The sequence below is a fragment of the Harpia harpyja genome, chromosome 13 (genome assembly GCF_026419915.1).
Source record: "Harpia harpyja isolate bHarHar1 chromosome 13, bHarHar1 primary haplotype, whole genome shotgun sequence".
Classification (NCBI taxonomy): domain Eukaryota; kingdom Metazoa; phylum Chordata; class Aves; order Accipitriformes; family Accipitridae; genus Harpia; species Harpia harpyja.
This window is the reverse complement of record NC_068952.1, coordinates 34,210,414-34,234,466: the sequence shown is the minus strand read 5'-3', so window position 1 is coordinate 34,234,466 and position 24,053 is coordinate 34,210,414. Positions and strand designations below refer to the sequence as shown.

At 39.5% G+C, this 24,053-nt stretch overlaps 1 protein-coding gene across 3 annotated transcripts in view; it reads right to left on the bottom strand.

Annotated features, from left to right (window-relative positions):
* The window catches only part of TARBP1 (TAR (HIV-1) RNA binding protein 1), a 40,763-nt gene extending 17,250 nt beyond the window's left edge, over positions 1 to 23,513 (bottom strand). For 2 of the 3 annotated variants that reach the window (XM_052805682.1, XM_052805684.1), the window contains exons 1-17: positions 22,637 to 23,513; positions 22,435 to 22,532; positions 21,483 to 21,552; positions 20,445 to 20,593; positions 18,665 to 18,717; positions 16,741 to 16,838; positions 15,378 to 15,513; positions 14,216 to 14,312; positions 13,256 to 13,345; positions 11,341 to 11,479; positions 9,558 to 9,657; positions 9,087 to 9,262; positions 5,773 to 5,870; positions 3,546 to 3,707; positions 1,339 to 1,532; positions 396 to 651; positions 131 to 319 (exon numbers count right to left, since the gene is read on the bottom strand). In XM_052805682.1, coding sequence (XP_052661642.1) covers positions 131 to 319; positions 396 to 651; positions 1,339 to 1,532; positions 3,546 to 3,707; positions 5,773 to 5,870; positions 9,087 to 9,262; positions 9,558 to 9,657; positions 11,341 to 11,479; positions 13,256 to 13,345; positions 14,216 to 14,312; positions 15,378 to 15,513; positions 16,741 to 16,838; positions 18,665 to 18,717; positions 20,445 to 20,593; positions 21,483 to 21,552; positions 22,435 to 22,532; positions 22,637 to 23,480 — 2,949 coding nt within the window. In that variant the 5' untranslated portion in view covers positions 23,481 to 23,513. The remainder of the gene's footprint in view (positions 1 to 130; positions 320 to 395; positions 652 to 1,338; positions 1,533 to 3,545; positions 3,708 to 5,772; positions 5,871 to 9,086; positions 9,263 to 9,557; positions 9,658 to 11,340; positions 11,480 to 13,255; positions 13,346 to 14,215; positions 14,313 to 15,377; positions 15,514 to 16,740; positions 16,839 to 18,664; positions 18,718 to 20,444; positions 20,594 to 21,482; positions 21,553 to 22,434; positions 22,533 to 22,636) is intronic. The other variant, XM_052805683.1, reaches the window with a different exon arrangement.
* Between the last annotated feature and the right edge of the window lie 540 nt (positions 23,514 to 24,053).

Here is a 24,053-nt window from a genome sequence, read left to right as displayed (position 1 = left end):
AACACTTTCAAACTAGTACCTTTTTGGAAGTGAAAAATTCAAAACAATACCTGAAGGGAAAATAAAAATATGTTTTTAGATCCAGATAAAATTTGTGTTCCCTTCCCAAAAAAGAATTCTTAAAACTGACCTCTTTTATTTTGGCATATGCTTGACCCTTTGCACTTGCAGCAACAGCTAGAACCTCAGTATCAAAGATGAACCGAACAAAAGCTTTTAGATTGGACCAAAATATTAGCTGTGTGTTGCTCAAAGATGATGTAATTTTCCAAGCCAAATCAAATGCTTCTATGCAGAGAGACTCCGATGAGTCCAGAAGCTGAAAAGAGAAGAATGAAGTGTTACATTTGACAAAAAACACCCCCAAAACTATTAATATCGCGCAGTTGTTTTACCTTAGGAACAAGGACTTTCATGCAGTCGAACACAGGTAAGACTTGGTCTGAAGGAAGAATAGTTAGGGCTTCTAATGCAGACTGCAGAAATTTTCTTGACCTTTCGTCTGTAGATAATGACATTTCTGAAGTTTCTTCATACTCTTGAGCCAGTGTTGGAAATGAATTTAAAATGAAACGAAGGCAAATCCACTGGTCACGAACATAGCGTGCAACAATTTTCCCCCATCCTTGAGAAGTTGTTTCTTCACATAAGCTGCAAGAAGAGTATTATTGTTAAATATGTATTATATTATTTTATCCTGCACATTCTTGCTCCACCAGGAACAGCTTAACTGTACAAACTCACTGTACTTCAAGACGCTAAAATTTACACAGGTTCAAGGGGAGACTGGACAAGTTCATGGAAGAGAAATCTACAAATAAAGTTTTTTAATCAGAGGAAAATCAGTTCTGGGCTCAAGCAGTCTCATTAGTCATAAACACCTGGGAGAGTTCAGTGGAAACATCACTATATGCTGGCTGTCTTTTTTTGTTACCCAAGTATTTGGTTTTTGGCCCTCAAGCTTGCTCTGGGCTTCCCTTCCCCAACAGTAAAAAATTTCCATTTAAACTCGCTTGCATACATGCTATGGTTTTGTGCAGTGTATATATATTTAAGCTGGCATGAGGATAAGCAATGTTCAAAGCTAGCTCTGGTTTCATAGCACTAGACAACTGAGCAAAAGAACCTTCGGTCTGATCAATTATGGCTGCTTTAATGTTCTATAACCTGAAGGTTAAGACAGAAGAGCAACTGAATGAATAGTTTGTGTTCTGAATTCATTTTTATCTTGGCAAAAAGTTATCAAAGAAAAGAACGGGAAAAGCCAGCATCTTAATCACTGCTCCATGCTAATCAAATTTATTCTGGAGGATTACTGAAGCTATAGCACAGACGTACCTACTTTTTTCTTCAATATACGATGGCTTCTTTAATACTTCATTGAATTGAAAAAAGGAAATAAATCTCTTCAGAGCATCCACAGAAGGCAGAGATTCAAGGTGCGCTTCAGGTTTCCGATGCATTATCTCACAAACTGCTGTAAGTGAAGCCATGCTAGCTACTTTTTTTATTTGTTCTTTAAGCTTCGGCTCCTAATTAAAATCAAATCATACATGAACAAACACGCACTGATTTCTTCTAACATGCTACAAATAACCTACTGATACATTTCATAATCCTCCTACTTGTATCACCTCAGACATCATAAGGTAGCAACTCTGCATCCTTCTACTTCCTTATTTTCTTACCCTACACATAAGACACTTTGCTTGGGTGGGTCAGTGCAATCAATCACAAATTGCAAGCATTGGATAAACGTATAAATCTTGCAAATTATGGTCACTTATTCATTAAGTGCAGGCACCTAGCGCAACTATGATGGAACACTTCTATCTTGCCAGGTAGCAGTTTATATATACTGCTGGATAGCAATTAGAAAAAAGATGTGGGTCCACGTAGTCAGAAACCCAACGCAACAAAACAGCTGAAATTCAGAACACCACATACTAACTGCTCCAAGAGGCTAAAAGATCACACCACCTACTATGATTATTTTGTGTGATAAATGCATATATTCAAAGAGGCATGAAATAAAAAGTCTCAATTAAAAAAAAAAAAAGGTCAATAAGCATATAGTTCCCTAATAGTATTAAAAGCTCAATGTTATTTAAGTATCTTCAAGTTACTTTCAGCTGTATAGAGCACGGAAAAGATTCTTCTCATCTGTAATTACTCAGTGTTTTCTTTTTCCTTCTTAAACTGAAGATGTACTACATGTGCAACTGAAGAAATCATCATGACAATATAATTCCACTGAATTCAAAATAAGTTGGTAGAGGCCCCCAGTGAACATGAAGTTTGAACCAGAAAATGTTTACTTTGAAACTACTGGAATAACTATGCAATTCACATAACCAAAGGAAAAAAGTCTTGCTCTTTGTTTCCTTAGAAAAGTAAACCTAGCAAATCAAATACCTAAGATCTTCTAATGTCTTACTGTTCTTGATCAATAATTCAACCCAGAAGATACCAAAGATTATACTGCCCAAAAAATCTTAATTTAAATCTCCTGCTTTTATAGAAGTTATTAATGTTTCTTTACCTTTTGAAAATGTATCTATTTCAGATATACTGGCCTAATACATACAACTATGGGACAATAAGAAAAGAGGAGGCTGAGGGGAGACCTTATCGCTCTCTACAACTACCTGAAAGGGGGTTGTAGTGAGGTGGGTGTTGGTCTCTTCTGTCAGGCGTCTGGAGATAGGACAAGACGAAATGGCCTCAAGTTGAGGCAAGGGAGATTTAGGTTAGATATTAGGAAAAATTTTTTTACTGAGAGGGTTGTCAAACATTGGAATGGGCTGCCCAGGGAAGTAGTTGAGTCACCATCCCTGGAGGTACTCAAAAAGCGAGTGGACAGGGTACTCCAGGGCATGGTTTAGGGGGCATGGTTAATGGTTGGACTCAATGATCTTGAAGGTCTTTTCCAACCGAAATGATTCTATGATTCTATTCTATGAATAAAGATAACTATACGAAAAAGCCAAAGCAATGCTGGGTTCTGGAATTTCTGTTTCTGTTGCAGCTTGGAAATTCAACACATCACTAATACAAAAGGCATCTTCATTTAACAGCAACTTCCTCTGTAAGATTAGTTCATATTTGAGGAAAAAAGCTTTTGAGTGCACATAGTCCATTATTGCAACTGAAGTTTTACTTTAGCTATACAGACTTCTTAAAAAAATGTAATATAAGAAAACAAAAGTAGTAAAAATCTTAGCTACAAATATTTTATATTAACATTACACTGTCAACTAAAGACACATATTTGTTAGGGAATACATATACATATACATATTCACACAAACTTTTTATGATTTTATACTATATTATATAGTATATTTATATTAATACGTATAATGAAATGTATTTGTAATATAAATATTTGTACATTTAAGTTATTTACAGTATGTTTATGTAATTATTTATCTATAATCTAAATATTATAGAAGCATTACAAATAAAGTATATTTTAATTAATATTTACTATTTACTGGTTTATTTTATATTAGTATTTACTGTTGTAAATAATGTTAAATTACCTCTTCACTATTTCTCTCCTGAAGATTATGAATAGACGCATTTGTCAGGGACAAAATGAAACTCTTGATAGATGGTACTTTCTTCCAGCTGACTTGCAAGCACAAGTTCACTATCTCTGGAATTAAATCTAAGTATAGATCACAACGATCCAGATCACCAACCTAAAAATGAGGGAACAAAGGTAAACTAAAGCATTAAGAGGAGGAAACTTAAAAGAAAGAAAACCAATAGCAACAATCATAGCAGAAGGAAAACAACAGTAGTCACTGCAGTTGAACAACCTTTTCTTTAATTTGGGTTTTCTTTGTTTGCTTGTTTTGGGTTTTTTTTTTTAATTGTTTTTAAAATCTTTTCGACTTACAGGTTCTTTCAGTTTTAGGGCTCTGGAGTACGGCTTAGAAGAGACAGTGTGAAATTCTGAAAGAAATCTCCACTTCTTTTAATTGGTAAGTTCATGTACTTTCCCTTCCTGGGCCCAAAGGAATGCCACATAAAAACACCTGAGCTAGCCTGAATATCAGAAGCAGTGTTCACAGCCAACTCAGATATCAGATCACAGCACAGCACTGCACCCTGTACATACACAACGGTGCACCCTGCGCTTCTTCCCCAACGACATTTTCTCTCAGCTGTATCTTGCTTGTTTTATGGCTTTTTACTTTCGTATTTGCAACTTTTCTTCACATATCATAAAAACCACCTCCGTATAAAGCTGTGCACTCAAGGAACCACAGGAAGAAAGAACTTTTCCTCCTTCAGTTTTGAAAGAAAATACACCTTTGAATTTTCACTGACTTTCAGACCCTGTTCTCCTGATACAACTCTAACTTTTGCTTTGACGCAGGACCGCTTTTCACATCGATGTTCCATCACACTCACGTTTTGGTGACTGTCCACTATCAGATTTATTTTCTTTCTTTGCATTTCCCCTTCAATTTGTACTTTCCATACCATTTCTGAGAAAGTACCCCAGAGCCCCATGCTCCTCTCCAAGTTTCCACCCTTGCAGAAGCACATGCTTTTCTCTCCCCTCCAACTTACAGACTTTTTTCACTCTCCCAAACACAAGAAGCAAATTTGACTTCTGTTCATTATCATTTCTGCATGCCATCCATAAAACTTTCTCCATGAAGCCTGAACAGGTTTTCTTTTCTAAACTCACTTTTCATCAAGTAATTCTAAAAATGCCACTTTATGTTTTGTTCATCTCCTCATCACAGTCGCACCTTCCTTTCCAATCTTTCTGGTCTTCTCCATTCTTCTGAACAGTCTATCCAAATGCAGTCTACTAAATTAACAATCTTTAAACTGATGTCTTCTTTTTAAATGTCTGGTTTGGTTTTTTGCCTTTTATGAAACAAAATTAAAGGTGACACAATTAAAGGTCACAACTGAAAGAATTGTGAAGATCTTACAACTTCGCACTTTCTCTTACTCCATATCCTTCTCTTGAAATCCCTAATCTATTTGCTTTCAAAGTTCCTACCTTCAGATTTCATTGAGCTTTTGAGAACTAGCCTCCTTTTTAACTTCCACCAATCAGTCTTTCTCCAATCTGTTTTCTTCCAAGAATAACACCATTCTCAACAACATCACACACTAATTCCTCTTTCTCCATCTGGAAATGTCTGTAAATGTTTTGCTTTATATGTCTTGAGTCTTTTTATTTATAAATGACTTGAAAGCTCTTTAGAGAAGGAAACATGTCCCTCCTCCTCTCTCTCCAAAAAGCACTGCAGTTCTTCGATACATTCAACAGGGTATTTTTAAAGAAGTCAAACTCCTCTACCATCAAGTCATTTTGCTTAAAAAGTCATAGGTTTCTTTGGGGTATAAACTTACTGGCCACAGCAACATGCAAACAGTGGAAGCAGTCAATAAAGATGTTTACCGAGCTGAGTACTAGAAGTCTCCAAACTCCAAGTATCTTATGTCCACAACTGTACTAGTAGATACGATACAGTATAATACGATACTCATGATTTCTTCCCACACAATTTCTTTAGATTTGAGAAGAAACAAGCAATATGGACTACAGACACTAAACACTACTTTTCAAGACAGCTGGGTTTTTTTCCTGTATTCTTACTGTGCCCATTCAAAAAAAGTTAACAGAAGTGTTTCTATGCAAATTGACTTTCTAGGTATTTAAGGATTTGATATGAAAATTAGGTAAATCAAATTAATGAGCAAAACCACACCGAAGTATGTCTCATAACTACTTACAGTGCTTAACTCATTTGTAGTAAGCCGTCGGAGAACAAATTCAAGAATACTCTCCACAGGCATCATGAGAGATTTCCAGATAAAAACCAATACCCCATCTGTGTGAAGAGGGAAAAAAAAAAAAAGTATTAACATACAGAAATACAATTTCCTTAAGAAATTTATTATATCATGATGATTTAATTAAGTTACAAAGTTATACAGTAATAAGTATTCAAATACCTATGAATACCTTAAAACAGCTCTGCACCCTTTAGCAGTGTAAGCCATAGGGCTGAAAGAATCAAACCAGATGATATTCTTTCCTGAGATTTATCATGAATTAAGTGAACTAAAACCCACACAAGACCAGAATACCAAAGCATAATTTTCCAACTTTTAATGCACACTTTCATCCTATTCCCAACCCTCTGCACAAACAGCTTATTGATGAATTTACTCTTTCATAAAGAACAAAAGTTTCCATATCCAGCAATTAATTGTATGTGAGAAAAATGCAGTTATCTATTTTTAATATGTACAGAAGTGAAAACTGTTTTTAGTTGAGGGGGTTTTTTTGCTGTTTAGAAATAATTCGGATTTGGATATAGAGTAATCTCACAAGATTTCACTCAAGTAGCTTCCTGGCTTAGCATTGTAAATGAAAATACAAGGTTATAACACAAAATGTGATACTTTCTCTAAGAAAATGCTAGGATACAAAGTATACCGCATGTGCATAGCATTTCAAAAGAAAAGACACAAGTTTATTACACAAGGGAGGGAGGTCAGTCTGGTAAAATGTATTTAACAACAAAACCACTTCAATCTGTGCTTCAAGGGTAAGGGCTAGCTGAAAGCCAAAGTAGTAACGTATCAATATGAAAATGGAGTTAAAATACCCTGCGTGACCCTCTTGTTCTAAAAATATCAGTCATTAGTTTCAATATTCAGGACAGTTACCCAGAGGTTATATCTGCTGGTTTTTTCTGGAGTTGACTCTGAGTTACGCTTCATGTAGCAAAATTATTATGAAATGCAAGACCTTCAAAAGGTGGAAATATGAAGGGACATATTTCCAGAAGTTCCAAATGTATACTGTACTTACTTTCAATGTTATTTATTAAAATGGCTCACTGGACTGCATTTCTAATGCTTAATTTGTTTAGAACAGTTTAACTATGTCAGATTATTATCACATTTCATCATAAGTCTCAAATCACTAAAACATTTTCTGCAATTAAAATTCAGAAATTCTTCACATAAACATGTTGGACATAAAACCCAATTCACTACCAGTGGCTCTGTAACACTATAAAAAAAAAATTAGAAAAAAATTACTGTTTAAAATAGTGAAGTCTAACAACAGTACAGACAGCAAGACCTGAAGAAACATGCTGCTGACTTCAGCATGCATGTCAGACATGTCTATCCCCATTAAAGTATTCTTAAATAAAACACTTCCCAGTTGTTACTATTTTTGTTTTACAAGCTTAAATTCCTTTCTTCTTCCCTCCCATTTCATAATTTTCCATTTGACAGACAGGACTTTTCACTTCCTGTTCTATCAACACAGAAACAAAATTTCTGTATTTTACAGCATTACTCTTCCCGTCCCTCAGCACAGTCAATTCACAGCTGTGGAAACAAGATTTATTACTTGGCTCTCCTGTGCAGGAGGAAGAAGCACAAAAACATCGTAGGAAATAATATAAGTAAAGTAATCCTTGTTTAACTTAACACAAAAAGACATAATATTACAAGTCCAATTCTGAAAGCCTCTTGAAAGAATTTATGGACAACGAGCTGTACTGGAGTACCTATGGGGGCATTCACAGGGGTGCAGACACTGTGATGCTCAGCCTTGCCATACCTTAAGAACTCTGTTAGCAGAACTTAGCATGCTAAGTCTGGCATCAATGTTCCCAAAGCTGGACCAATCCATTACATCTACGTTAGCAAGCACATAAGCAAATAAGGCACACGAGGAAATTATTTACAGAGTTCAAGTCTTGATACTAAAAACCTAACATGCACTCATGTGCTTTGTAAGGTTCTGCTTCAGGCTTGTTCTAGCCTCGTGCTGTAGACTGAATGCACGCTGACAGTTGGAGCACATCTTCCAGTTTAGTTTCATTTGAAGGAATCCACTTCAGCAGTCAAGAGACCATCCCACAATAGGAACTGCAACAGCCTGCATAATTAGCACTCATTATTTCAGGCAAACAGCTAAAATTCAAGATGGGGTGAATGTATAAAGCTTACCCTCATTTTAAAAAGTGCATTTACTTCAGGGCTGCATTTAGACATCTTTATGAAATCTGGATGCAGAATCTGAAATATTTTTTTTTTCCCCCCATGTAAGAGCCTAGATTTGTGGCCCCCACCCCCAACAACTCTTGTATTCCATGTTATAAAAACACTGAAAAAAAAAAATCCTTCAATAATCTGGGGAAGCAGAAACCAAATGCCAAGATCCTTCCTGTTCCAGTTCGGCATCCTAAGTCATGAAAATAATACTGTAATTCTTCATTTGCTCTCAGGAAAAAAATATAAGTCTGTTCTGGTTACAAACTGACCAAGTTCTCACAAAAGGAGTAGTAAGAACTCATAGCTTTTGTTCAGACTCTTCTGAAAGGCCTACAAGGTAAAGTGCTCAATCTGTGGGGGGCCAAAACTCCCAGACAGTCAGATCAGCAGGCCTGTGCTTAACTGGGCACCTCTTAACCTCCTTGCTTCTAACCAAGCTCAAACTAAAGCAAGTGAGTTAAGCATGCCTATTGAAATCAAGCCTAATACTGTGAAATAATGAGAGACATCCTGTCTTTTGCAGTCTAAACAGTGTTAGTTGAGACAAAATTACCTAGCAGTCAACTCAGAAAACAGTATGTCCAGCAGGATCACTTTAAGCACTCAGGGAAGGCTCTGGCTGAACCTGTGGCAACTGGGCAGGGTTTCTGTACTAACTCCTTTCTGAAATGCCTAAATGATTTATGGAATCCATACATTGGCAAAGAATAGGCCTATAAATATTTGCAATATAGTCACACTCTCCAAATTTTAACTGCCTGCTAATCTAATCCTAATGGATAACAATTACTTTCTCAGAAGGCTTCTACATTCTCAATTCCCAGTCCTCGGGACACCTTCAGAAGAGCTCCTGTAGGACTGGACCCACAGCTCAATTTCATAACAGATATGCCAGATTGTCAACTTTTATGTTTACCACTTCTAGGCTAGTATTAATTTTACAATATAGCCTTAAAACAGTAGTACCTTAGTTTTAGTTAGACTATAATTAATATAAGACACAGTATACTGAAGATATCACTAACCATCTTGCGTATTGGAACATTTTAACGAACAGGTCTGCAATAACTTCAAGAGAAGCTGTAGGCTTTTATCTGTTTTCAGTGTTGGTATGTAAGCATTACTGCCAAGTTTCATCAAGACATCCAGAAGAGGGTTCAAGAAAGTCTCTAGTTCAATCCATTCTATGTTGCTTTTTCCACTACACAAAAACAAAAATTAAAAAGAAAGTCTTCTTCTGAGTATCTGCCTTAAGTGCTGAAGTCACTTATGGAAATAAATAGGACACACATTTCCAAGTCACTTAAGTATCTTTAGAAATGTTACCCAGTACATTTGCAGCAACAGTTGGACAAGGTCTAAGGAATGATCGGGCTGACCGAAAATCTACAGAGAAAAATGGACAGCTTCCTGACTTGATCAGGCTTCTACCAGATCCTTCAGGAGTGAGGGGGTTGAAAAAGAGAGAAATGTAAAATAAGGTATTTCATACTTACCTGTGTTTATTCCTCATCTGTTCCACGTCTGCAGCCAACAGAATCATTGTTGCGACAAGCTTAGCTTCAAACCAGTCAGGCATTAAGCAGTTTTCTCCTGCTTAAAGATATTTTAAGATTTCCATAGTATTTGAAAAGTGGTATAACAACAATTAATGCTAACAAGAATATTACTACTAATTTTTTTTCATTCTTTTATATAGACATAAACTAAACTCAAACAGAATTGCTTTTCTTCTATGCCTCTAAAAGGCTGATCCCATTGGCCTCTATGCTGAAATCAATTTTAGGCAATGTGTTATATATTATGTAGTAACTCCCAAAAGACTTTTCTATTGCTCTTAAAAATACATTAGCATATTCAAATGAAGTTAACCAAGAACATAATTCCACTGTGTTTCATCAGAAACATCAGCTGTCATTTTGACCAGCTGAACATTGTATGAAGAACTAAAACTATTCTGTCGAAAGGAAATTAGAAAAAAACCTAACTGAAGTTTCTCTTTTCATCGATCTTTTATGCAGGACTACATCATCATACTTAGAAAATTGTTTCTTAAATAGTAGTACATAAGCTGGTTTTAGGGGTTTTTGACAGCTATGTTTTTGGCTCTGGGAATTTAGAAAGCAAAACACACTTAGGAGGTCCAGTTCAAGCAGCTGGACACGGTTGATTTTTTTTTCCCTCCACAGAGCTGCTTATAAGCTAAGATTCATATCAAACCAGGAAATTACAAACATCACTTTTTAGAAGTGAAACACAGATGTTTGCCATGGAATTACAGATAATATAGCCCAAGGACTAAACAAACATTTCAGGAAGGAGAGAAGGACTGCTATAATTTTTAGCAAAGCATTTACCTTGGAATATTAACAGACAAAATTTGCGTGCAACTTCTCTAACAATAAGACAATCAAGTGAAGTTTCCTGGGCAGCAGGAAGCTTCTGAAGCTGTTTATCATTAACAAATTCTGACCTAGCGTTTTTTGTCTCCTATAGGTATAATATTTTAAAAGTGTTCAGTTTTGACTTTTGACATTATAGAACTATATAAAATTTGCTACAATTACAGTACTTCAGTAGCAAATAAGTGAGTGCCACACAAAAGTTAAAGTAATCAAAAAAATCAATTTTCCATTCCTTTCAATGTATCGGAAAGAAAATTCTAAACTAAAGTTATAATAATTTAAAATGTGGCAGTGAACAAAGAAGTCTCTTCAGAATTTATCTGCATCTTTATACAGCATACAAAGAACCTTCCTTGGTTATAACATGTGGCAGCTCATCTGCTGCAAGCGGTCCAAGATCAAAAGAACATCATTATGCAGGAAGGTGTGTAATGAGCTGCCATGCTGTCTAACTATATGGCACCTCTCTCCATAAAAACACTGGGTCATTTTACAAAGTTCTGCTAAGAAAGGCTACAGAAACTGTATCTATTCACATTCCCTTGTGCTTTCCTCTGCCCCCATACTCTGGCATTTTCAGGCATCACCAAAAAAAGTAACAAAAGAAATCTAACGGACAAGCATCAGTGCAGCATTAAAATTGAGTATTAAGGCTTAACTTTCAATTAACACTGCAGGACTGTACTTTATGAAGGAAAACCAGAATTAGAAAATAAAGTTCAAACTTAAGAATCATGAATACCACAAATTGGATAGAATTGGAATAGGTACAATATAAAGAAACAAACAACTCTTCTAAAATCCGAAGGACGGTTGTAATTTTTTGTTTGAATTATCTTCAAAATCTTTTTTTATTAATAAACATTTAACTTACTTTCAGATGCTGGTGTCTTAAGGTACTCTCCCACAAGACTGCATACATATTGACATAATGATGTTGTCTCTTGATGCTCAAAATCAGAGGTTGTAGACTTTCTGAAGCATCTGTCATTCACTTGCAACCAACTGCAAAGCTAAATTAAAACCAGTATGTTACTACTTAAACACATCTGTCAGCTGTGTACTGACATTACCAACATAACAGCAGCACATTAAAGCACTGTTAAACACGAGCTGTTACATCAACAAATCCACACTGTGAAGGTGTTCACTGGAGCTACCTTGAGGTTTAGCAGACTATTCCCTTCTAACTAACACAGAAAAAGGTTCTTCCAGAGAGTAATTCAGAGCACCCACAAAAAGATCATTGGCACCAATATAAGAAAAAACATAGCTCTTAAAAATAAGCAAGACTGGTAAAAATTTCCTTATCTCAAAAGGGCTTCCCACAGTCAAGTGTTATCTAGCAAGACCCACTTTGTTTTTTGTTGTTTTTTTTTTTAAAAACTTTTATGCCAAAAATCAGTGGAATAAGATGAAATGTATAGTATACTTAACAAGAGGACACTATGCAAAAAATCATTTTATCATTATATTGTTCTACAACTAACCAAAAGTTATGGCTATGTATTCAGCTGGCTCCAGTATATCCTATATACAAAATTATTTCTTCTTTGAATTTTTTTTTCACAGCATTTTGCATCTTGCAAAGACATAAAACATATATCCTGTGGAAATTTAAAATTTATGATCTCACTGTACATGGTAGGCACATTTTTCCCTTTGAGATTACCCTGTTATTTCTGTCAGTGCTGGGTTCCTCCAAGCAACATGCAAATCGGAGGCAGCTCTTACACAATTTTTTTTGGCCTGTATACTGGCCCATTCAGAGTCTCAGGATCCACATTATCTTGGACAGTAATTTCAAAACTAAAAGAAAGGGAAAATATGCACCATACTAGCAGACTACCCCTCTAAAGATAGAATAAACTTACAAAATAGCATTCTTTTCCATCAAATGAAATTTTACAACAGATAGTTGAGGGGAAATTAGGGGGAGGTAGCCATTAAGAGAATATATATAATATACAGAAATAACTGCCTGTAGAATCCAATGAGCAAAAGCAGCTCCAGCTGAGGATGTTACATCCACCTGGTATCCTTAATAAAAGAAGAGAGAAAAGCCCAAGTCATGGCTCTGTGGATTCCATAAGGTTCCCTGCTTCGCACTCTCTCCATGAAGTTACCGACCACGTAGAGGAGTGAGTGTGGATCCCTGATGGGATAGATTACAGATACCAGTACAGGGTTACCAATAGCAATTTTAGTTCCTACCATCATGGCAAAGGATGCAGAAGACCAGGACTCTGATGAACACACAGAAGTCTCTTAAAGGACCAGTATTCAGGGACCAAAAGTCCAAGTAAGACCTGATTCTGATTTGCATTTCAATATGGTTACACCCAACAGCTGCAATACCGAGATGAACTCTACGAAATGCAATGAACTGGGGCATATGAGCTCTGAAGGAGTTCAAAGAAACCTCTGCCTCAAGAAAGAGCTGCTTTTTCTGCAGAATTGAGGATTTCTGCCGAAGAAAGAAAAAGTCCTATTTTTCTCTTCACCCACCTTACCTTACCTTCAACTACCTTAGAATTCTTCCACTATGAATCTGCTTGATTTGTTTAGGGTTAACACTAACACCTCCATAGCATTAAAAAAATAAATAAAAAAAAATCACAGCTTTCAAGTGAAACATAAATCCCTCAGGACTCCACATCCAGAAACTGCAGAATGTACCAATGTAAAAGTAGCTAACTATTTAAATTTTAAATTAGCAATAATAAAACATGCATTTGTATAGGTATTAAAAAATGTCTGATGAACATAAAACCAGCTTCAGTTCTCACCTCCATCCATAACATAGTATCTCTCCTTAGGGATTCCTCTGGTCTAAGGGACAGAAGAAAGCTTGAAACTTCTGGGAGGGACACTTTCTCCTGAAGAAATTAATCAAGATACAATAGTTGCCAACGTAATATACAACAGATAACATCTATATAACAACTCAAGAAGTTTGCTGTCATCTGGCAAAAGTTTCAGAAAAAGAAATTGACTTTTTCCTTTCCATAACACAGACTCATTTTTGCCTTGTTAGGACCAACTTAACTTTACCAAGGAACACAATTTAATTTTCCCAAGTATTAAAATCTATCTGAAAGTTAAGGAATGTCTAGAAGAATGGTGCTACTCACAGATGACACCTTTTAAATGAATGCAAATAAATAAGTAAGAGACACTGGTAAGTACTATTTCTGTATTTCCAAAAGGAAATTCTGCTCAGACAAGTTTAGGGCCATAACACACAACACGGAAGACTGTCTGCTCATCTAGAAAGCAAGCCTGTCATAAGACAACCAAAACATGAATACTTTAACTACTGAATAATTAAGGTCTTGCTATTTCAACATTAACGGTAGTTTTACCATTCTGGTATCATGAATACTTTTATTCTCTTTGGTATTTCAGGAAGGTCCATTTAGTTTCTGTCTGTTAAAACCTGAGTTTATACAGTGGATATAATAATATAATACTATTCCGTAGCTACTGCATGAAAACCCTACAAGAAAACATCAACTAATAAAAGGTAATGAAAAAAATACATCTTACGAAAACCAAAGTTAACAGAAGCATACCTATACTTACACATAGCACAATTTTTAAGTAGTCACTAAAAGAAATGGCAAATCCAGCAAAATCACTTGTTCCCTGTTGTATTTAGCAATTTTTTGACCACTGTTTACCCTGTAAAAGTGTTTAGTGTATTTCTATTACACCAAAAAGAAGAAAAAAACCCAAACCAAACTCACCACATGTGTCAAACGCATAGCTGTTTGAAGAAGATAGCACTGAGCAGCTCCACGCAACAAAATCTGATGTGTAATCATAGTACACTGGAGGACATCTCTGGAAAGAGGAAATATATGCACTGAAGAAAACACACACTTAGGAAGTTTAAACATTTTCATGTATTTGCTAATTATTAATAATTTTCAATATATGAGATTGTATTTAACAAACATATTCTACTAAGTATAACACCATCATTGCCTGATCAGACAGCAAACAATCCAGAACTAAGACCACTGCTACATGTACTTCCAAAAACTGATATTAAAACTTGAACAAGCATATACCTGACAAAACAAAAAGTGTGGGAAGGGGGGCCAAAACGAAACCAAAACTAAAGGAACAATCCCCATGATCACATCAGTTCAAACTGATAATTTAATATTTGCATATCTATCTGTGACAAATACAGAAATAAAATGTTTGCCACGAAATTCTCACTCTAGCACAAAACTGAAAGAAACCTTCAGTCATCTTTTATCAGCAGAGGTGTGCCTGACTTTTTTTTTTTTTTGGCCTTTTTTTGTAAATGACTTTTATCCAATATTCCTTCAACCTCCAGTAAGATTTTCTTTCAAAGCTCAAATTTTATTAAACTGGAATAATGACTGCATATTAAACTGGAATAATTTTTAGCGGCTCTATGAAGTGAAAGCAGACACTTAGGAAGCATCAGTGTGATTAAGGACAATAGGCATGCCAAGAACTTTTACCTAGCCTTTTATTTATATGTCTTTCAGTTTTCAATTTTATGGGCTGTCCCCTGATACAGCCTCAACTGCCATTAAACAAGGTTTTAATGTAATTAGAAGAAAAGAAGTTGTTTGATATATCAGTTAGGAAGTATGGAAGACCAGGGAAAAACGATGCCAAAAAAGAAGCAATGACAAAGGTCTGAAATGCAAAATACTCGTTTTTTAAGTCACACGGAGATATAAATACATTGGTTCTTAAATTGCTTTCCTCTGTGAATTAGGACATAAAGGAGACAGAACCTTCCATTCCCATGCACAACTACCACATCCTCCCAGATGTAACCACCATGAATTAAATCCTGGCTCTCCAGATGTTCAGCACATTTCTTTAGAAGTCCGTAAGAACACAATGCAGTGTACATTTTACCTTAAAGCATGAAGTCCTTCAGTGCCCAGTACTTTACACGCTGGGATATATGCCAGAGCCATAGAAAGAAACAAAATGGGAACAGCACACCAATGCCTACTTGTCATCTTCTGAATGAATTTTAACAGGAAACTACCTTAAGATAAAAGTAAACAAAACAAACAATCCAAAGTGATTTCTTGTTGTCCAATACATTTAAATGACACAGACACCCGCAGGAGAGTTATGATCATTTCTGGAAGTTAAATGAAAGACAACAGAATAATTTCCTGATTATTTCAATGAAAAAAGTGCATTCCAAAAGAAGTCTGTCAGTAAGGTCGTATGACAAGGAGACAACCAGAAATAAACCTAATTTTGGCTTTGGTGATCTGCATTATTCACCATATTCAGTAATGTAATTTTAACTCTGACTGTTTTGAGTACTAGACAATGCCTTTTTTAAGCTGCTAGTCAGTCCATGATGGCCGACCAAAGTACACAGCAACTCAACTAGTTTAATGGATGCTGGCATTGCCAAAGCAAGCCCCAACAAGAGACCACAGCTACAATTTCTAGAAACAGGTCACCCAGTCTCAGGGTTGCTAATCACAGACCCTCCAGATTGTGATAAAAATATATCTGCCTTGGGACAGGGAAATAGGACATAGATGGCATTACAAACATGCAAGGCGTTTCCTACCAGAATATGTACCTGTAGATACAGGATACTGAACGGAGCTGGTTCTACTCTTATTTAATCCAATTAGACCAGATATTAAATTCTTTTCAGCCTGCACTAACACCAAAATTTGGAACAAGCTCAGAAATCTTCCTCCATCCAAGCTCACAATAAAAGAACCCTTATTCAGCTTCTGCTTCAGCACTTGGACCAGCTCTTTTGAATGCCTAATTACACAAGTTGTGACTAAAGAAGTCAGGCAGATAGGTTAAAAAAAAAAAAACAAAACAAACCCGAATCAAAAAAAACACACCAAGACTCCCCAAAACAAACAAACAAAAAGAACAGTTCTAAAGATTTTGCTCAGCAGTCTTATCTATGCTGACAAATAAAGAAAAAAAGAATCTGCAAATACTGTTCACCTTCAGAACTTAGGAGTTTATTTTCTTAATAAAAAGAGTAAGTCTGCTTCAGTTTGCCCCTAAAACAATTTTGTAGCTTAATACTGCAGCATCCCTCAAAGCCTCTGAAGACCCCTCTCTTCTCTGGAAACTCCACTGCCACAAGTAGAACTACTCCTTTTTTCTTGGAAGTAACGTAGAAAAATAGTGGCAAATCTTTACATGAGATACAGAAAAGGGGTCCATAGTTTTTATTTGGTTTCTGTATTTAAAAAAAGGTAATGGTGGAATTGAAACATACCTTTTTCTTCCTCTGGAAGAAGCATGATATAAGTAGCCAAAAACTTCTGTAGCCTCATTCCCAAAGGAGGACAGGCTCCCATTAGCTGACCTGGTGTCCTGTTGGGTTTTCAAACATCAAATACACAATGGATACGTTAACAGCTACAAGTAGGATTGCCCTAAATTAAAACAAAGTGCAGTTCAGTGGTTAATTCACTGCAGACTGCTCCAACAGGCCACAGAGATGGAGTGCATCAGCTTGCATCCTCCATTTACCCCAGTATTCCAACAGCACCCAGCAAACACACAGAAGACACGGACAGTCACAACAGCATGACTCTACCTGGCCACCTACAAGGACATGGTGGCGGCACACTCTGGCATTCAAGCGCAGCCTCAATTCAAGTTACTCAGGGGTGAGAGCATCTTACATCGAGCTCACAGTAAGAAACAGCACTGTCAGTTCAGCCCTGTGCCCGCACCCACAGAATGACACGGGCCTCTGAGAGCAGGCTGCCAAGGCCCATGGGACAAGATCAGTGGTATGCAGCGGGGATGCAACCAGTCTGATCTGGAGAACAGTGAAGAAAAATCACCTACACAAGTGTGCTAGAGAGCAAGGATTTCTCCCTGGAACAGGTTATAAACTCAGGATAAACAAAACCACCGACCAGCACAGAAGCTTTTAAAAGTAGCGATGCAAGAAACACTCCACAAGACCAACAGAGACAACCAGAAGTCTCAGAATCCTGGCTATCAAGGATTAGCATCAGACAGTCATGAGATTTTACAGTTTTCTCTCATACAGCTTGACATTAACCGTAACAACTTTGTATATTCTTGGTATACTCAAACATGAGCCTCCTCTACACGTGCCAACACATGTCACTAGAAATACAGAAGCTAAGAGAGAAAATTATGATCCAACACAGCTCTAACATACACACTGAAACACGCAGCACTTGCTTCAGACTTCCTGTCGGTGTACGCCCATGGAAAGCATACCGCAGCCAGCTAATTGAGATGAGAAATGCTAACTGCTGCAAGAGCCCAAAGACATCACATTTGTCCTGACACGTTTAGCTGAAACAACCTATTTTGACTACACTTCATCCAGAATCACCCAATCCAAACCGCTCACCAGTTTAATAAGCGACAGTCACATTCTGTGCCACCCCCTGCCAAAAAAAGAGCATCAAGAGACAGTATCAACTTTCCTAGCTGCCTAGCAAGGTCAGCCAGTCAACGCTCCTCCAACATCATCCTGAACTGAGTTTCAGATTGCTAGCTGAATCACCCAAGCCACTGCATCTGGCATAATGCCGAGCGCATGAAGCGCATTCAGCACTTTATTCCCTGTTCTCAGTACTCTCCATGCAAGTATCACAAAGGACCGAATGCCATCAGTACACTGAATGTATAGCAACTTACAACTCCTCAAACTTTTGTGTGTCCTTTACGTATCTACACCAAGGGAGGCTACTGTCATCTGTTGACTACAAATAGTCTCCTGTGAAAAAGTATTCATTTCCCAAAAGATAACTAGGCACTGTCAAAAACCCACTTCAATCAGTTATGAATTGGCAACAATCAGAGCAGCCCCTTCTTTCTGCGTGGCAAGAAAATGAGGAGGTAAAAAAATACTTCACTAAGTTATTCATTTATCATATTTCCAAATTAGTATTTTAACACAAGATGTAAAATAGGACCTTGAGGCATCCCTATGTTGCTATTACTAGGATAAAACTGAACCTACTTCATCTTGCTCACAGCCACCCACCTTTCCTTCAAAACTCACTACCTGTCAGTGAGTTTAGCAGCACCATTTGTTTATTAGTATGTTTTCCTTTATTCAAGATTTTACCCACATACTCAAACCAGTATTATGAGTATACGTATACATAATCAATACATTTTAAAAAAGAAGTAATTCAGTGGCTTACCTGCTATAGAGGGAACTTTCTGAGAGGGCATCCATTAACGGTCCAATAACAAACTGATAAAAGGAAACAAGAACAATGGCTAAATGTACACTTGCAAGGCACTATTACATAGAAGCTAATTAGACTTATTTCACCAGACTTTAAAAGGACCGAGTCAGAAATTAGAGAATACTCTCGCTAGTAGTAAATAGTAGGAGCAAAATGAGGAGCAAACTAAAGAGAAGAGGGAGAAGGACAATAAACAAGCGAAGCAATTTTTTCACTAGGTACATTTCACATTTTCACAGCATTGTGAAAGGTGCAGGCAAGTAAGAAATCCTTTCGGGAAACAGATGGAGAAAAGATATTGAAACATGAAATAAAAGAAAGACTTGGGCCAACACAAGTAGAAAGATTTAGGGTATGTTTTAAGGTTGACTGGATTTCAAGTAAGTCATCAAGAAGCTGGATTTGTATAAATCAGAAATGTTAACCTCTGAGGGCAACGCTCCTTCTATGAAGGAGAGAAGAAATAATAGCATCATATAGATCATTCCTTACTACAGTGTAGGCTGGTTGGTGAGTCAACCTACATATGATACTAACAAAAAAAAAAAAATTAAGAACTTTAAACTTACAATATTTCTTCCCACATATGGAATGTTTTAAAGTGTAGTTTTTAATGGGATACAGTAATATACTGATTATACTACAGAGACATTCACCTCCTCACAGGTTTACCTAGCAATGGATCTTCAAAATCCATCCTTGAGTCTGAGACAATATGCACAGACTTGAAGTCTTTTGACCAGGTTTATCCAAGACACTGTTCAATCAATTAAATAATAATTTTGGAGAGGTTCAGGGGGCTCTGAAAATCTGAAGCATCAATCACCCCTGAGAATTTCACCTCTGGTAACTAATCTCAATAAACTGGGAGCCAACTTTAATTAGAGAGCATTAGTTTGTGCCCTGGTTTTGGCTGGGATAGAGTTGATTTTCTTTCTAGTAGCTGCTATAGTGTTATGTCTTGGGTTCAGTATAAGAAGAATGTTGATAACACACTGATGTTTTCAGTTGTTGCCAAGTAGTGTTTACACTAAGTCAAGGGTTTTTCAGCTCCTCATACCCAGCCAGCAAGAAGGCTGGAGGGGCACAAGAAGTTGGCACGGGACACAGCCAGGACAGCTGACCCAAACTGGCCAAAGGGATATTCCACACCATGTGATGTCACGTCCAGTATATAAACTGGGGGGAGTGGGGCTGGGAAGGATCACCGCTCGGGAACTAACCGGGCATCGGTCAGTGAGTGGTGAGGAACTGCACTATGCATCACTTGTTTTGTATATTCCAAGCCTTTTATTATTATCATTGCCATTTTATTATTGTTATTATTATCATTATTATTTTCTTCTTTTCTGTTCTATTAAACTGTTCTTATCCCAACCCATGAGTTTTAGTTTGGTTTTTTTTTTCCCAATTCTCTCCCCCATCCCACTGGGTGGGGGGGAGTGAGTGAGCGGCTGCATGGTGCTTAGTCGCCGGCTGGGGTTAAGCCACGACAGTTTGAAATATGGGAATGAATGACTGCACTCAAAAACACATTCCCTCTAGCCTGGCCATTTTTCAAGTAATTATATATTTGACGCCACTTACAAATGTTGCTATCACTTGCACAGCTAAGTAAGAGGGTATTTTTACAGAACATGTCTAATTCCAACACTACTGAGGCAATTAGTGTTAAGATATATTATAAATTAGAACATCTGTTTGTTCTGGCAAGTAACACTAACATCCTTACCTCTGAAAAACCAAGGGAATTTGGAAGATGCTTTGTTTCATAAAGCTCCAGAAAATGAAGAACACCTTCCTTTGTCAATGTTTTATTCTCGCTCTCAAACATTCGCTTATAAATGCACATGTGCCATGACGGGTGAAACAACCAACAACCTGTTACAAAAGCAAATTCTTCTAAACTGACACAGAACTGACAAGTGACACATTAACATATTAACACACAACATACTGACATTCTGGACAACATCATAGTCAATTCACAGGATATTTCAAAAAGATGACTGTACATATTAGATTTATAAAAATACCCTGCTAAATCTCCAATAAAAAAAAAAATTAACATGGCTTTCAAATATTACCCTCTAAATTTTAGTAGTTACAAATTAAAATGACCAACAAGTGGAAAAACCACATCCTTTTTCCTGCAACTGTCCTCACAGTAACATTGTATTCACCTGCAACACTTTCACATTAATTGTCTTCGCACTTTACAAATCTCTTAACATCTTGCACTACCTAATTAGATGTGCTTCATTTTGCCCTACAGAATATGACATTACATCCTTCAACACGCTGTCTCAGCACTCATTTTATTTCTTCTCCCCCCACTTCCAATGAGTTGGGTTTTATTCTCCCTTTTACAGAGCTGTGCAGGTGACTTGGCTCATATGACCCCACTCCAAGAATCTCTGGCTTTATTTTATTTTCACCTTAGCTGAAGTAAAGCAAAACGTAGTGGAAAAGCACCATTTAGTTGGGTTTGCTGACAGAAAAAAATATTTCAAGATAACACAGTAAGCAATAAGCATATGCTAGGATTTCTTCTTCTCAGAGCACAGCAGCACTGCCTGTGCATGTTTGCCAAGCAACCTATGCATACAGCAGACCCACAAAAACTGGAATAGCCATCCAGAAAACAGCTAATTTGAGAAACAAAACATAACAAAAAGCTGCTACTAAAATGGGGGTGGGTGGGTGGGGTGGTGATGGGGTGACTTAATTGCCTAATATTTAGGAGATGTTTCAGAAAAAGTTGTCTTACCTTTTTCCCCTGATATAGCATGCTCATATAAACTGTTTAGTTTTGGTAATACTGGCTTTATGACATGGATCTGAAATGCAAATCAGATGTAAGTAGTCAGTTTATATCTCGAACCTAGGGACCAGCACTTACTCATGGGCTAGAATTTACTATCAATAGCATTAATATAATAATTGACAATGCAACTGCATTTAAATAAACCTGCAACGTCTGTGCATCTGATGCCAGCACTTGGTATGCAACACTCAAATCGTAGTTTAGCACTGAAGAAAAACTGTTACTTCCATGCTGCTGTATCACAAGAAAAATACTTCCTAATAACCAACCACTCTACTCAAAAATATAATAAAACCAGCACAAATCTCTGAAATTAAACGTTTTGGTAAATACTTTTCCTCTCAGTTGGAAGACAATTATGTCCAAACGAAATAAAATAACTACAAAGAGGTAGTCACAGCTAACAGTTAACATCACAATACCACACCATTACGGAAGCCTGGAGTCAACAGGAATCTTTCTGCCAAGTACACTGGACACTGAGTCGAAGTCGGTAATTTTCATCCAAGGCCACAGGTGCTTTACCATACAGATGTAGTCCCCTCTACTGAAAACAGGGTATGAAGTTGCTGTAGCCTGATTTTCACTAAGAAACAGGTTACCTGTGGCCTTGCAATAAGCTGCAACCCAGGTTCTTCCTTCTTAGTTCAATCCCCTGCTTTAACCAGAACGATTTCAAAGACAGAGTTCTGAATTTATTCCAAATGAACTACACGTGCTGCGTTTCAAGTCTTTAAAATCCAAAATAAACATACTCCGGTTACTGCTTACTTGGATACCCTCCACCATCAAAGGTGGAAATATTTCACCCCGTAGCAGTATTTGCAGTCCACGTGCCAGAAGCAAGGCATTGCCTACAAACCACGGCAGGCGTAGATTTTCACGGCGCTCCTACCTGGTTTCCTTCCAAAGTTTCCATGATCAAAATGTAAGTTTCCCAGAACCGCAGAAGTTTCTCGTTCTTCTCAGCAGACCACCAGAACAGGCTCGACTCTAACAACAACAAAAGAAAAGAGAAGAAAACCACTTTTCTCCCCCGCCGTTCAGAGTCCGGGTGGAGCCCCGCTCCCCCCCCGCCCCCCCGCTCCCCGCCGTACCGTCTCCGCCGTCCGCGGGGCAGCGCAGCTCGGCTCGCTGCCCGCCGCTGAGGTCCAGGGCTCTCTTCAGCAGGTAGCGGGCCCGCTTCCGGCACAGCCCGTCCCGCTCCGTCAGACCCTCCTGCACCAGCCGCCAGAACCGCGGGCACAGCCGCGCGTCCGGCCCCGACCCCGGCGGGCCCCGCGGCAACACCGCGTCGGCCAGGGCGCTCAGCGCCAGCAGCGCCCGCCCGGCCCGCGGCGGCCCGCCGCCGCCGCCGCCGCCCAGCAGCCCCTCCCAGACTCGCCTCAGAGCCGCCGCGTTGCCGCCCAGCGCCGGCAGCAGCCGTCCGGCCACCAGCGCCGCCGCCGCCTCGCCCTCCCCTTCCTCCCGCACCAAGGCCAGCGCCGCCGCCACGCACCGGGCCACCAGCGCCGGCTCCTCCAGCCGCGGCGCCGCCGCCGCCAGCGCTTCCACCGCCGCCTCCGCGCCCGCCCCGCCGCCCGCCGCCAGCTCCGCCAGGGCGTCGCGCGCCAGCCGCGCCGCCAGCGGCGCCCCGCAGAGCTGCACGCAGTGCCGCAGCGCCCCCCGCGCCGCCCGCGCCAGCCGCAGCCGCTCCCCGCAACCCGCCCCCGCCGCCTCCCCGCCGCGCAGCAGCGGCCGGCACCGCTCCAGCGCCACCTCCCAGGCGACCCGCCGCAGCGCCTCGGCCTCGCCCGGCGGCGTCCCGCCCGCGGCCAGGCGCTGGAGCAGGAGGCGCAGCGCCTCCGCGCGCTCGGCGGAGAGCGGCGCGCAGACGGCCCGCAGCAGCGCGCAGGGGTCCCCGCAGCAGGACAGCAGCGCGTCGGCCAGCACCACCTCCATCCTGCGGGGCGGAGGGGAGGGGAGCGGGCGGCGGGGAGCGACGCGCCTGCGCAGGCGGGGGCGGGCGGGGCCCGGCCCCCTGCGCGGCGCTGAGGGGCGGGAGGCGGGAGGCGGGAGGCGCGGCGCTTCGCCTCGCCTCGCCTCGCCTCGCCTCGCCTCGCCTCAGGCACCGCGGGCGCCTCGGGCGCGGCGGGCAGGTCCCGTGGTTCGGTCGTGGAAGTGCCGCGAGCGTGGTGGCTGTCGCGCCAGGGCTGAGGAGAAAGCGCCGGGAAAGCTCTGGTTTCCGGGGTGGTGCGGTGCCCGCGTACCCCCGCAGGCCTGCACGGGGACGGCTGCCTGCATCCCTACTCACGGTTCCAGTTGTTTAGGCCGCTGCGCAAAGCTTGAGCCCCTTGTGTGTTCTCACGGGCTGAGCAGAGGAAGGCCTAACGTGTCTTGGGTGTCAGCGCCGCGTTTGAGGCGGTGAACTTCCTTCATTGTGTGTCTTGGAAACCCTCGTTACGGTTCACGCACCTTGCAACACAAGACGGAGCAGCAGTAATACACAAAACACCCAGTGTTTCCATCTGTTGG